Raw genomic sequence first — 12,746 nt, forward strand, 5'->3', positions numbered from 1 at the left:
CCTAGTTCTGAATGGAGGAAATGTCAAGCGAGTAAATGTTACATGCTCACATCAAGGACGTTGATCTTCGATTTGGCGGAGGACTCTAGAAAGGCACAGTTGTTCCACTGCCGGGCCAGATTTTGCCCCTGTTCTTTCCCCACCACCCTCTCGTCCTCCAGATCACATTTATTACCCACCAGGATCATTGGCACCTACAGTCAGAGAGGAGGAGAAAAAGAAAGTTACACAAAGGTAATTATGTGGATCTACCGTTTCACCATGGAAACTAAATGGTTAGGCAACATTTATGAATGCATTGTAGGCTAGTTTTATAACATTTACAATTTATTAGACCAGTGAAGATGAAAGATGCCAAAGGTTATTCTCAATTTTATACCTGAAGTCGTGACCAAACCACATGTCAGACATGATTTAAATGTGCACAATCATCCCAGCAACAAATAAAACCTCAGTAAGCACCTATTATGGTAATCTCTAAGAAGAACAGAAAAACTGAGCTTTCTGATTATAGACCCTTTTAGGGCCGACGTCACAATTACATCAATGCGCTAGCTGGAGGCAAAACAAAGGGAAAACTGGAGGCGGCCAATTCAAACCAGCGCAGATTCAGCTACATAAGGAGCTTAAAATATCGTCTTATTGTGATGTTGGGTGCCAGAATCGACTAAGGGGTGGGGGAAATAATCGATACAGCATAGTATCGCGATATTTTCCACGGCAATACTGTATCGATACACGGATGCCAAGTATCGATCTTTTATTATACTATTTGGTAGAATAATAAAATCAATTTCTTTACAATCCACTAGATGGTGGTGTTGAGTATTTTTCTGGTGAGGTCAGCTGGGTCACCTTCAGCATGCAGTAAGTTAGTAAAATAAAGAGGGCGGCATAGCGGAAAGTTATCAGGAAAGCCCCATCCACGTTTAAATTGGATGTATGGACTTACTTTGGCTTTGTAAACTAGGAGGGGATGTAAGTAGGGACGCACCGAAAATATAGGCTACATATAATAATAAAAATAATATATATGGCGCGCTACGTCGCGCCCCGCCCAGCAGTGTTCAGCGCGCACGTTTCACTCTCCTTGTCACTGCGCGGTTTGACGCTCCGCTCAATATTCCGATCTATGAATATTAGTAAAAAAAAACAACAACAACTTCTATCTGATTCTGTTACATAGAAGTGAATAAAAATAATATATTGATATTTAAAATTAAGGTAACACTTTTCAATAAGGTTCCATTAGTTAATGTTCATAATCATGAACGAACAATGAACAATACATTTATTACAGTATTTATTAATCTTTCTTAATGTTAGTTAATGAGAATACAGTTATTCACTGTTAGTTCATGTTAATTCAGAGTGCATTAACTGTTAACAAGCACAACTGTTGATTTTTTTTATGCATTAGTAAATGTTGAAATTAACATGAACTAAGATTAATAAATGCTTGCGGTCAAAGCAGCGTGATGAGAGAGACAGAAAAAGACACACACGGTGTAAGGCCAATCAAAACACATTCCAGGGATGCTAAAACTCCTCATGGTGGTGATCCCCTGGGCCAGCGCTTCACTACACACACACACACACACACACACACACACACATTTCTTTCCACACATGTCCAAAAAAGGGCATCCCATGACTGACACAGAACAGAGGCAAACAAGAAGACTTAGGAGTTGAGGGTGGGCTTTTGCAGAGATGGTGTATAGACCCATGGGATAACAGACTCATTTAATCAGTACTCTTACTTTGCTTAGAGTTGGGAAATACATAGAATATTCACAATATTGCAGGCAATATAAAGTTAAGCATATTTGTGATAGATTGCTACGATTTTATCACTCAATTTCCATGTAATATGTCATTAAGACTAAATTGCACACTAATTTGTTTAACTTGTTTAATACAAAATGTATACAAGGAGAAAAATCTTTGATTTTCTAAATGTTACTGACATAGAAAGAAAGAGAGAAATCAATAATGGTACTTTAAAATGCGTAAGCAACTACCAGGTGGATTGTGAAAAAAAATCATGTTTTAGTAAGGCAGTGATTTGTTAAACTAAAGCTCTAAAGTGCTTCTCTTTGAATGCATCCATACATCAAAGTCCACTCAACATGAATGTTTTCTCATACTTACATCCTCTGTGTCCTTTACTCGTAGGATCTGCTCTCTTAAGTCCTGCAGGTCATTGAATGTGGACTGCGCTGTGATTGAGTACACAAGAGCAAAGCCCTGACCGTTCTTCATGTACAGGTCCCTCATAGCTGTGAACTGCTCCTGAAAGAGAGAGAGAGGGAAAAAGTACACAATGAAAAATAAAGCACAAGTGTTTAAAAGTGTTACTTTGTAAACTGACACTTAAAAAAATAAAATTAAAATAAAAAACTTTTTGAAGAGTCAAAGTTTTGGGTGAACTGACTTTCAGTGAAGAGACAGAAACGTCTCAGATTTTGTTAAAAATATATTCTTTTAAATTCAATATGCTGTAATGTAATGTCTTCCATTACTTCAGGGATTTTCTCTGCAAATATTAATGCACATGATTAAACATCATGCTATGGGTTTTCAAGACCTCTACAGACTAATCTCTGAGAGCTAGAGGTCTTCACGGGTTCACTTGAATCTGGAAACACACAGTCTAACCCCGATTCTGATTCAAAACTTCAGACATGAGCCGGGTATATTAATTGTTTTGGGTCTCGGGTGATATTAAATGTGTGTTCTTTTACCGAATGGACCTGAGAAGACGTGATTTTTTTTTTTTTAAACATGCCAAGTTTAGGTTTTGACCGTTAAACAATATTTTAATTATAGCCCGACCGATATGGGTTTTTTGGGGCTGATACCGATACCAATATTAGGGAGTAAAAAAGGCGATATCGATATATCGGCCGATATTCTTTGTGTATATTATAGTACAGTACCAGTCAAAAGTTTGGACACTTTCCCATTTGTGTGTCCAAACATTTGACTGGTACTATACAGTGGGTACGGAAAGTATTCAGACCCCCTTAAATTTTTCACTCTTTGTTATATTGCAGCCATTTGCTAAAATCATTTAAGTTAATTTTTTTTCCTCATTAATGTACACACAGCACCCCATATTGACAGAAAAATACCAAACCATACGGAATTCTTGCGTGAGCAGCAGCATTATGCGGTCCTTATAACCTGCACTCTGCAATGTACCCGAGCCATTCGTGAGAATGAAGGCGGGGGATTTACTTGTTAATATTAACAAATATAAATTCCTTGTCATTTGAGGTGTAACATAAGCAGTTTAACTGCTTGGAATTGCTTGCAGAAAACTTCTGCCAGATAAAAAAAATAACTAAACTAAATGCAGTTGGTGATTCCAAAATTAATCAACTAAATCAAATTAACAAAAATTAAAGCATAACTGTGTATTTTCTTTGTTTTCCTCAAACAAAACAATTTGTGAAATTCCACAGAAAACATTTTTGACATACAAAAAGTAAAGTCGACATTATCTGGCAACATGGGTTAAAAATATATAGCTAACATAAATGTTATGAAGAAGGATCAGAGAATAAATTTATTCGACAAATAAGGTATGTTTGTGTCATACCAAGTTGTCACCACTCACCACTGACATGCAGGGCTGCAAGCTGTGCAAACATCGCCAACTTTTGCATTCGGGTCCAGTTGATTTTTACAAAATTTCCATCGGGTCAGGTCAGACTTGGGTCAGGTCTAATTTGATTGGGTCTGTCTTGGGTCAGGTTTTTCTTTTTTTCTTTTTTTCTTTTTGCATGTCAGGTTTGGGTAAGAAGTGATTTGTGTCTATCCAAAATCGGGTACAGAGCTGTGAAATCTTTTTTTCTCCACTAATGTGGTTACAGTACATTGCCAGTACTTGCTGTGTGTACTTACTGTTCCTGCTGTGTCCAGGATCTCCAACATGCACTGCTGGCCATCCACTTCCACTTGCTGCATGAGGAGAAGAGAAGAAATGAAACAGAAATAAGCATCCATTGTTCACTGGGGTATTGAACAAAATACAGGAAAGGCTACTGAGCATAGAATTGCTACCTTCCTATAGGAGTCTTCTATTGTGGGGTCATATTTCTCCACAAAAATTCCCTGGACAAACTGGACTGTCTGCAAGAGACACAGATATTAAATTAGAGCCATAGAATGTTTTATAGAAAGCTGTACATAAGTCAATGTCAAAAGAGATCAAAACACAAGTTTATATGAAAAAGTTCTTAATTTTGCTGCATTCCAAATTTTGATTAACTTTGATCTGCAAATTTATATCACATGAAGACGTTTGACCGATAGAAGATCTGTATGTCCTTGGGTCCATTCTTCGTACATCGGAGATGATTTGACAGATGCCAAATCTTTTAATCCTGATAACTGATCACTGGCTAATTTTGTTCTTCAAACAAGTTAGCGGATCAGATAAAGATATTTTAATTAAGTTGCCCGAGATTACTTTGTGTTGTTAATGTTCACTGGAAAGGGGTTATCGATACTCAAAACCATGATCAGCAGTGCAGTGATTGGCTGGCTTCAAGACAGCAACTTAATGACATCATATAATTCAGATAAAAAAAACAGCCTTGTGAGCAAAATGACATCACTAGTGAAAAATAAATATACTTAAATGTATTTGAAATACAATTATTTTGTGTTAAGTATACTAAAAATACATTTACATATTATTTACATATTACAGTGGGGGAAATATTTATTTGATCCCCTGCTGATTTTGTAAGTTTGCCCACTTACAAAGAAATGAAGGGTCTGTATTTTTATGGTAGGTTTATTTTAACGTATAGAGACAGAATAGTAACCAAAAATTACATAACGATTAGAAATTGATTTGCATTTCAGTGAGTGAAATAAGTATTTGATCCCCAAGCAAAACGACATAATTACGGATTATAATGACTTATTACTGTCTTTTTAAGCGCTGCGTTGCATCGCGTAAACGTAAAACCATGTCTGCATTTGTGATCGGAGAAATGACAAACAACATTCATTCACGGATTTGTGTTACTGTCTTCACACACAGACGAAAATTACTAGAATAGAGAAGGGTGACATAATATACCGCTGTAAATAAATACAATTTAAATTCACTATCTCGCGAACGCGGCGGCGGATCTCCACCAAATTCGGGGGATCCCTTCAGCTCGAGGAGCCTTCTTGAACGCCACCCTCCGTGCGTCGGTAGCCCCCTGGGATCGCCAAATCAGTCAGTGCCCGATTGCGAATTTAACCGCCCATAACTCCTGGACCCCTGGGGCTATCGACACAGGGGTGGTCTCATTCAAAAGGGGGTCTCGAGAAGTACACTCGATTCGGCGCTCGAGAGGGTTCCTCGAGCTGAAGGGCTCCCCCGTTACGGAGATGTGGCCGTTCAAATTTTCAATGGTATTCCATACACTTAAGCTTTAAAGTGTTTCATTCAGGTTGCCAGTAGCAAACAATGGAGCGCGCTCTGCTGGACAAACTACAAAATTACACCATTTACAAGCATTTTATCTGCGTTTTATGTTCTGTAAAAAAAATTTCATATCGGTGGCATATTCACAGATATATCTGCAACAGGCTCATATCGGCTGATAAAATCGGCAAAACAATATATCGGTCGGGCTCTAGTTCAATATAATGTTTATGTGCTAAAAGCAGAATGAAATCGTGTTAATGGCACCAACAATGGACCAATTATCAGCTTGGAGCGAGCAGATTACCTTTATTAATAATACTTGCTGATCGTCTTGATCACGCGACCAGTGCTGAGAGATCCACTGAGAAGCACTTGAATTCAGAGAACAACACAAATATCTTGAAGACTAAGACAGGGCTAGTAAAACTTTGAACCACTGTCCCGACTGGGCCAGCAGAAAAATCCTTAGTGTTGAGTCCTGTGTTTTCATGCCTGCACTTTAATAAATTACTGCAGTCTCCAGTGTCCAGATGGTTATTCAGAAATTATTTTAATATGCTGACTTGGTGCTCAAAAAACATTTCCCCATCATCAATGTAGAGAACTCTGTCATTCAAAAGTTTGGGCTAAAGTCAGATACTAAATTTAATACTTTTATTCAGCAAGGACACATTACATTGATTAAAAGTGTCAGTAAAGGCAATCATAATTTTACAAAAGATTTCTATTTCACATAAATGCTGTTTTTTACTTCCTATTCAAAGAATCCTTAAAAACAGAAAAGAAAAAAAAAAACCCTGTTTCCAGCAGCGCAACTGTTTTTAAATATAATAACTACCATTATTAATAATTGAGCACCAGTAATAACAACTAATAATAACAGCATGCTAGAATGATTTCTAAAGGCCTTTACAGCTAGCTATAGAACCAAATGACAATCGGAGAAAACCAAAAGCCACGGTCTACTGATCATCTACTGATCATTACTGTGGATCACATCATTGCTTGGCTGAGCAGTGGAGTCCAGTTGCTCTGAGGTTTGGTGAAGATGACATGGTATACTGTACTTACCAGGGCTGATTTGCCCACACCGCCAGAGCCCAACACCACAAGCTTGTATTCACGCATGGCAGGGTCTCTTCACCAGACTCCTCAGTGCTCTAAAAACAAGAAAAGACAAGAGAATGAGTAGGTCTCCACATATTGATGCGTGTTAGTTTGGGTGTGCGGTGTAGAGAGCATCCTGGATCGTAGCCCAGGTGGGGGATATTGCAAGCATGACCTCTTAAACACAAAGCAGCTGTGGGTTCTGGATGGAAGTGTGCAGTCTTGAGCCAGGACTGAGGTCTGCTGAGCCTCTGGGCCTACATAGATTTAACCCTTATCAGCAGGCCCACACTGATCTGGACACCGCAAATCTATGACAGGAAAGAGGATGGTAGAGGAACGAAATCTCCTTTATGACATAAAAATCCAAGTCTGTTATATTATAACAGGACAGAATGTGCATTTATGTTACTGTGTGGGAAAAGTTAACCACCATTGGCTTTTAAAGTAAATAAACCAGAGTTGTGGTCTGAACAGCTTTATGTACAAAGCATGCCACGTACATTGATCAGTGAAAATCATTTACTCCACCAGACCTTGAACGAACACATTCTTTAAATCAACAACTTAATCTCTTCTCCAAATGCTGCTACTACAACCATGTGGGACCTGTTCAGAATGAATAATACATAAAGGACAATCCCTTTTGTGTGAAAAGGTTTCACAGGTAAACCATTCTGCTGGCTTTCATATAGTAAACACACATGCAGTCAAACACAGGTCTTCTGAAATTACGCCTCTGTGGTGAGGAGCCAAATCCAAACAGTGGCCAGGCTGCACTCAAGGAACACTAATCTCATCCAGTGTTACTTGGAGAGGTTCATATGTGCTGTTGCTCGAAAGCTTTGGTCCATTTCTGCTTTTGCAGGATTGGTCGGCATGCAGAGAGGAGAATTTTCTTCCTTTAATGGTAACGGCAGTGTAGAAAAGGCGATGAGATGCCAAACTGAGGCCACCGAGAGGGAAAATGACCAGACGTAATGTAGAACTAAAACTCAGATGTGATTAGGAGCATTTCAGAAGCAAACGACTTCCAGTCGCTCATGATGTCTGGAAAAAACACTTGCACGCAAACAAGATGGAGAGATATAGCGTATGACCACACCTATTGGCTCCCAAAAAACAGCTGCAACTCCAAATAATTCAAATTATGTTCGGAAAAAAGCCAATTTTTGCATGTCAGTCCTCAAGAGCCAGTGAAACACTTTCATTCTCCTTTTCTTCTGTTTGTTTCCCTAGGACACAAATAGACACATTTAAACAACAACAAAACATTTACCTTGCCCACTCAAGTATGGTATCATTATTAGGGATGTTCATTTTAACCGGTTAACCGACCGTAAGAATTTTGACCGATTAATACAATCAGTTAAACGGTTTAAAAAGTAATTTAATTATACATTTTTTTAGTAATTTATCAAAATATTTAAAAAATGTTTGCTTCATGGTTAAAATGCGCTATGCGCATTAAAAAATTTGTTTTTTAGGGGGGGAAAAACATAAGTTGCGTATAAGTCGCATTTTATTATTTCATTCAGAAATAGGCCTAATGCCAACGCGAAATGCTTACAAACATTATAATAAACACTGTAAACATAGCTAGGCTATTTTAGTTCCCCTCACTCCACAACAATCCTTTCAATTAACAGTATTTAGAAAAGAACAAGAATTAAAAATATAAGAAGCTATAGCAATATAAATGACAAGCCAAAACGAATTCATTTAGGCTAAAACGAAACTAAAACCAACATTGCTTCTTTCATTCGACACAAAATCAAATGTTTCCGTATTCGCGATGTATTTGAATGCAGTGGAAGCAACTACTAAAGTTTTGCTTTTATTTGTGTACATTCACAATAAAAATCTTTGTGCTTTTGTAAAATAAGCCTAAAGAAAAATAGGATGCCGCTTTCTGCCGTCTGTTTCCTTTCCCACAGCACAAAAATGAACCGAAACTCCGCATAGGCTACTTGTTGCAGAGTTTTTCTTTTGTTTTCTTAATTTATTATTTAAGTAAATATATGTTTCTTGTATAGGCCTATTTATTCGTTTTATATATATATATATATATATATAGCCTAGGTACGGAAAGTATTCAGACCCCCTTAAATGTCAAGGTAGCAATGTTGTGTGCGCGAATGCGGCGCCATCGCTTGAATTTTTTCCTTCTAACAGTGGAAGAAACTACTTCTTTTAGTCATAAAGCGGAATTGTAAAAGGTTTGCCTTTATTCGTGTACATTCACAATAAAAAAATCTTTGTGCTTTTGTAAAATAAGCCTCAGTGAACAACGGCTCTGTGTAGTTAATGCTGCTCAATGTGAAAGCACGCACGTGATGGAGATTTACCGCTGATTACAGAACCGGCTTTACTGATAAGACACGCGTTAAATATCGCATGCGATTTATCGTGCAGCCCTAATGTGAATCCTTATGTTCTGTTGTTTTCTGCTTTTTGCGCATGTAAAATTAATCCCAGGGAAACAAATGTTAGTATTTTTAACGAGTCACAGACACTTATCCTTTCTAATTTAATTCAATTCTAATTTAAAATAATCTTGTCGGTTAACGGTTAGCCTCGGTTGTCGGTTAGGAAAAATAACCGAAATGAACATCCCTAATCATTACCGAATTAACTCAGACTGTTCTTTCCAAGTAAGGATGGCATTGATAGGCCGATTCCTCCACACAGCATGAACACAGCTAAACCTCCCTGATCATCATCAAAGGCAGACTGAACAATCTGTGGACCATAACAGCTGCTCTGATGAAAGTCTTTTGAAGTCATAGGATAATACTTCAACTAAGACTGCAAATAAAGGTCCAGAGAGAGGCTGAGGGCCATGGAGGGTGGGTGTGTTGGATGAAACCCACAATACTTCAGCAAGCTCAAACATTTGACAGAAAGACAGTTTGTTTAACCCACATTAAACTAGACTTTCTGTGTCTTACATAAGTACTAGAAGTCATCTAATTTTATATTTTAAGAGCTAACAAATACTATCATCATGACCTCCAATGTCAAGCACAAGTTCAAAATATTAATTTACTAGTGCATGTTTGTTTATAGTTTAACACCATGCCAGCTTACCTTGGTTATATTTATGGTGAGAAAAGGAAAAATAAAGAAATAAGAATAAAAAATATGTTCCAGTGTACCAACCAAGAAAAAAAAGGCAGAACTCACTTGAAACAAGCTGCACATTGTTTATTATAATTTATGAATGTCTCATATCATTAAACTGAATACCATCATAAGGCTGTTCTGATATGATATTTTTTTTTTCATAATATTACATCGATACTTGTATTGATTTTTATTTTTCTCTGAGATAAAGAATAAAATGTTTCTTTGAAGTTATAGCATTTACTGAGAGATCATGCTAACCAGGCAAACAATTACCCCTTGATTAGAACGGATCCCTGGCAACACATGTTGAGTGCAAACACTGTGTTATCAGGTGATAAATGAAAAGAAAAAGCAAAGTTTGAACAGAAAGAATGTGTCACAGCCACCTGACTGATGCCACTTAACCACAATTTCTCAACTGAATGTTGCCATTCACAGTCTTTTTAGTCACAGTTAAGGAAGACAAAACGTGTTATTTAACCTCATAGTGGTTTTCGGTTTGTCAGTTTATTACATTCTAACTGATTAATTTGTTGCTCTTAACAGTCACAGAATTTTACCAAATTCTTATGGTCTAAACAGCTTCAAGCCCTGAAACATCAACCATCCAACTTACAAGAGTTTTCATCCCACTGATCATCTTAAACCACATTTTCAGAAATTTAGTTAACTGAATACTCTGAGGAACACATCTTCGGTGTGACACTACAAAGAAACTAAACCTAGAGTCTGGATTGAAAAAGTCAACCTGATCGGTGAATGTGACAATGGCTTTTCTTAATCATCACAATAACTACCAAAAAACTAAAGTAATGATAGTAAGCACTGTGCAAGGTGATCTATGAAACAGAAAGTTTTCATACTAATACTGAAATCTGATCATCCTCTGTAAAGTCAAAAATTATCTAAGAAAATACAAGAAAAAAAAAACAAAAAAAAACACCCTGGTTCAAGTTCTTGTCAAAATATCCAGCTCATCAGCAACATACAAAGACCACATCCTTTGTTTTTGGAGGGTAGATAAAACCTGACTATAAAGTCGCAAATCGAATTAAAAGACATACATAGAACTACTGCCACTGATGCTTTGAGTTTAACCTATGTATGTCCTGTTGAAAAACGATGAGTCAGTATGCGAAACCGTTAAACTTGCATTTCCCCATCGTCCTCTTCTCATAATTTAAAAGACAACATCATATCTGGAAATGTGGTTGGACTTCCGTTTTGTTGTTCACATTAATATCATATCATTTGCATAACAGCAACTGCATGCAGCTATTAAAGTCCACTTGTGTAAAATAATTAACATTACGTTAATAAGTATAGTTTACATTTCTGTCATTAATCTTTATCCATCTAATTACTATAATCTATCCGTGTTAAGACATAACAACAAATGTGTTTTGCTGGAGCAATACATCAGCTGGATTGACTGCAGATGTATTGCTCAATGTAAAAACAGAAAATATAATTAATAAAAAGAAATCAAGTAGATAGAATAGAAATACAATTGAGAGTGCTAATGTTAGAGGGTCCAGTTTTTTAACATAATATTCTTCAGACACCTAAATAACTACTGTTGTACTAAACATTATATCAATACACAACAGAAGTACAATGCAAAAAAAGAGCATATGTTCACTGTTAACAAAGAAAACCATGGAAAAGTTAACAAATGTAATTTTACTCAAAAGCAACAACAGTAATTAGCTTTGGGAAAGACAAGGAAAATCTTAGGCAAGGCCTGACAAAGCACACAACCTTTTGAACCTAAGACCTGAGAAGATTGGTTTCAAGGGATGCAGTTCACTTTCATAAATAACTTTATCTGGTTAACAACTTAGAAGAATATCTTGCCCACTCAACATAATAAACCTGACTCATATGAGCTTACTTGCATCCATTCAACAGGTGTAAGCAACATGAAATTATTATCTAAAGTATTAAAAAAACATAATGATTCACTCAATAGATAAGAATAAGGAAGCCTCACTCAGACATCATTTCACAGTAAAACCAGCAAAGAGAACTGAAAACTGCTTTGCAAAACATTGGTGTCAGAAAAAAAAAAAACCAATGACAATTTAGGTCTGCTCAGCAAAACCAGTTGATCCGTCCTATTCATCTAGGGATACTAAACTCAACTCTGAGATAGAATCAAGTTATTAAACAATGTGGCAATAAAAATCAGTTCGCATTTGATTCCACATCAGAAACTGGGAACATTAGATTGTAATACAACAGGACTCACAACTACTGCACCTTGTAAGAAAGGGCTGTTTTGATTGATAATGTGCATAAACTACATCATAAAACACTGACTGGACTGTTTAATTTAGACTAATGACGGCAAGAATGTTCATTTCAACCACACACTTTCGATTTAGACTAGTAATGTACACATTTATTTCAAGGTGAGACAGAAGTTATTTATAATATGTTTATAAAATGTGTTATAACGGCAGAAAGCGTTTATTTTGGTCGGTTTCTGATGTGGTGAAATTCAGTCCGAGAGATTTGTGCTAACATGCTAAGACTGCTGGAGCCGGGGGAAAAACTAACTTACTCAATATCACTTTATATTTAAGGAGCAAAATATTATTGGCACAGTTATGGGCTACATGTGAATAAAACGACCCACATCACACAACACATCTCGTTTAATATCTCTTCGTGAATTTTTGCAGTGAATTAACGGTCCTTATCAATAGTGTCTGCTAGCGCGCTCGTTTAGCCGCCTACCTTCACACACCCGCCGGAAAAACCCGACAAACGTGTTCAGCTGCAGTCAACCTCAATCCCTTTTCTCCTCAGCAGACTGGGTCATTCCACGAAACAGCACCTGCGGCTGACACGAAACGAGCTTTGGGACAGGAAAAACACGGCTCTGCTGCCCTCAATGCGACCTCACGAGCCGCTCACGTAACGCGCCTGTCACTCACAGACTCAGCGCTTCAGCGTGAGCTCAGCTAGCGGCGCGATTTAGCGCAGAGTCTCGTGACAGCTTCCGGTGTCGGACTGAATCATGGGCCGCCACCCGACAAAACAAAGGTCGCGATGAGACGATTTA

General features: G+C 37.4%; 1 protein-coding gene across 2 annotated transcripts; it reads right to left on the minus strand.

The window, feature by feature from the left end:
- LOC107745329 (ras-related protein Rap-1b-like) lies at nt 1-12,746 on the minus strand. Of its 2 annotated transcripts, none has more exons than XM_016559191.1 (6): nt 12,419-12,746; nt 6,512-6,600; nt 4,072-4,140; nt 3,913-3,969; nt 2,155-2,295; nt 1-194 (listed from the first exon to the last, which is right to left on the minus strand). In XM_016559191.1, exons 2-6 carry the CDS (start codon nt 6,566-6,568, stop codon nt 39-41), a joined length of 480 nt encoding a protein of 159 aa, XP_016414677.1. In that variant the 5' UTR covers nt 6,569-6,600; nt 12,419-12,746; the 3' UTR covers nt 1-38. The 2 variants fall into 2 exon arrangements, with proteins under 2 accessions (XP_016414677.1, XP_016414678.1); XM_016559192.1 differs by lacking the exon at nt 12,419-12,746 and adding an exon at nt 6,723-6,858.

This window comes from Sinocyclocheilus rhinocerous, unplaced genomic scaffold, assembly GCF_001515625.1.
Source record: "Sinocyclocheilus rhinocerous isolate Xijiao unplaced genomic scaffold, SAMN03320098_v1.1 scaffold1730, whole genome shotgun sequence".
In the NCBI taxonomy this organism is placed as follows: Eukaryota; Metazoa; Chordata; class Actinopteri; order Cypriniformes; family Cyprinidae; genus Sinocyclocheilus; species Sinocyclocheilus rhinocerous.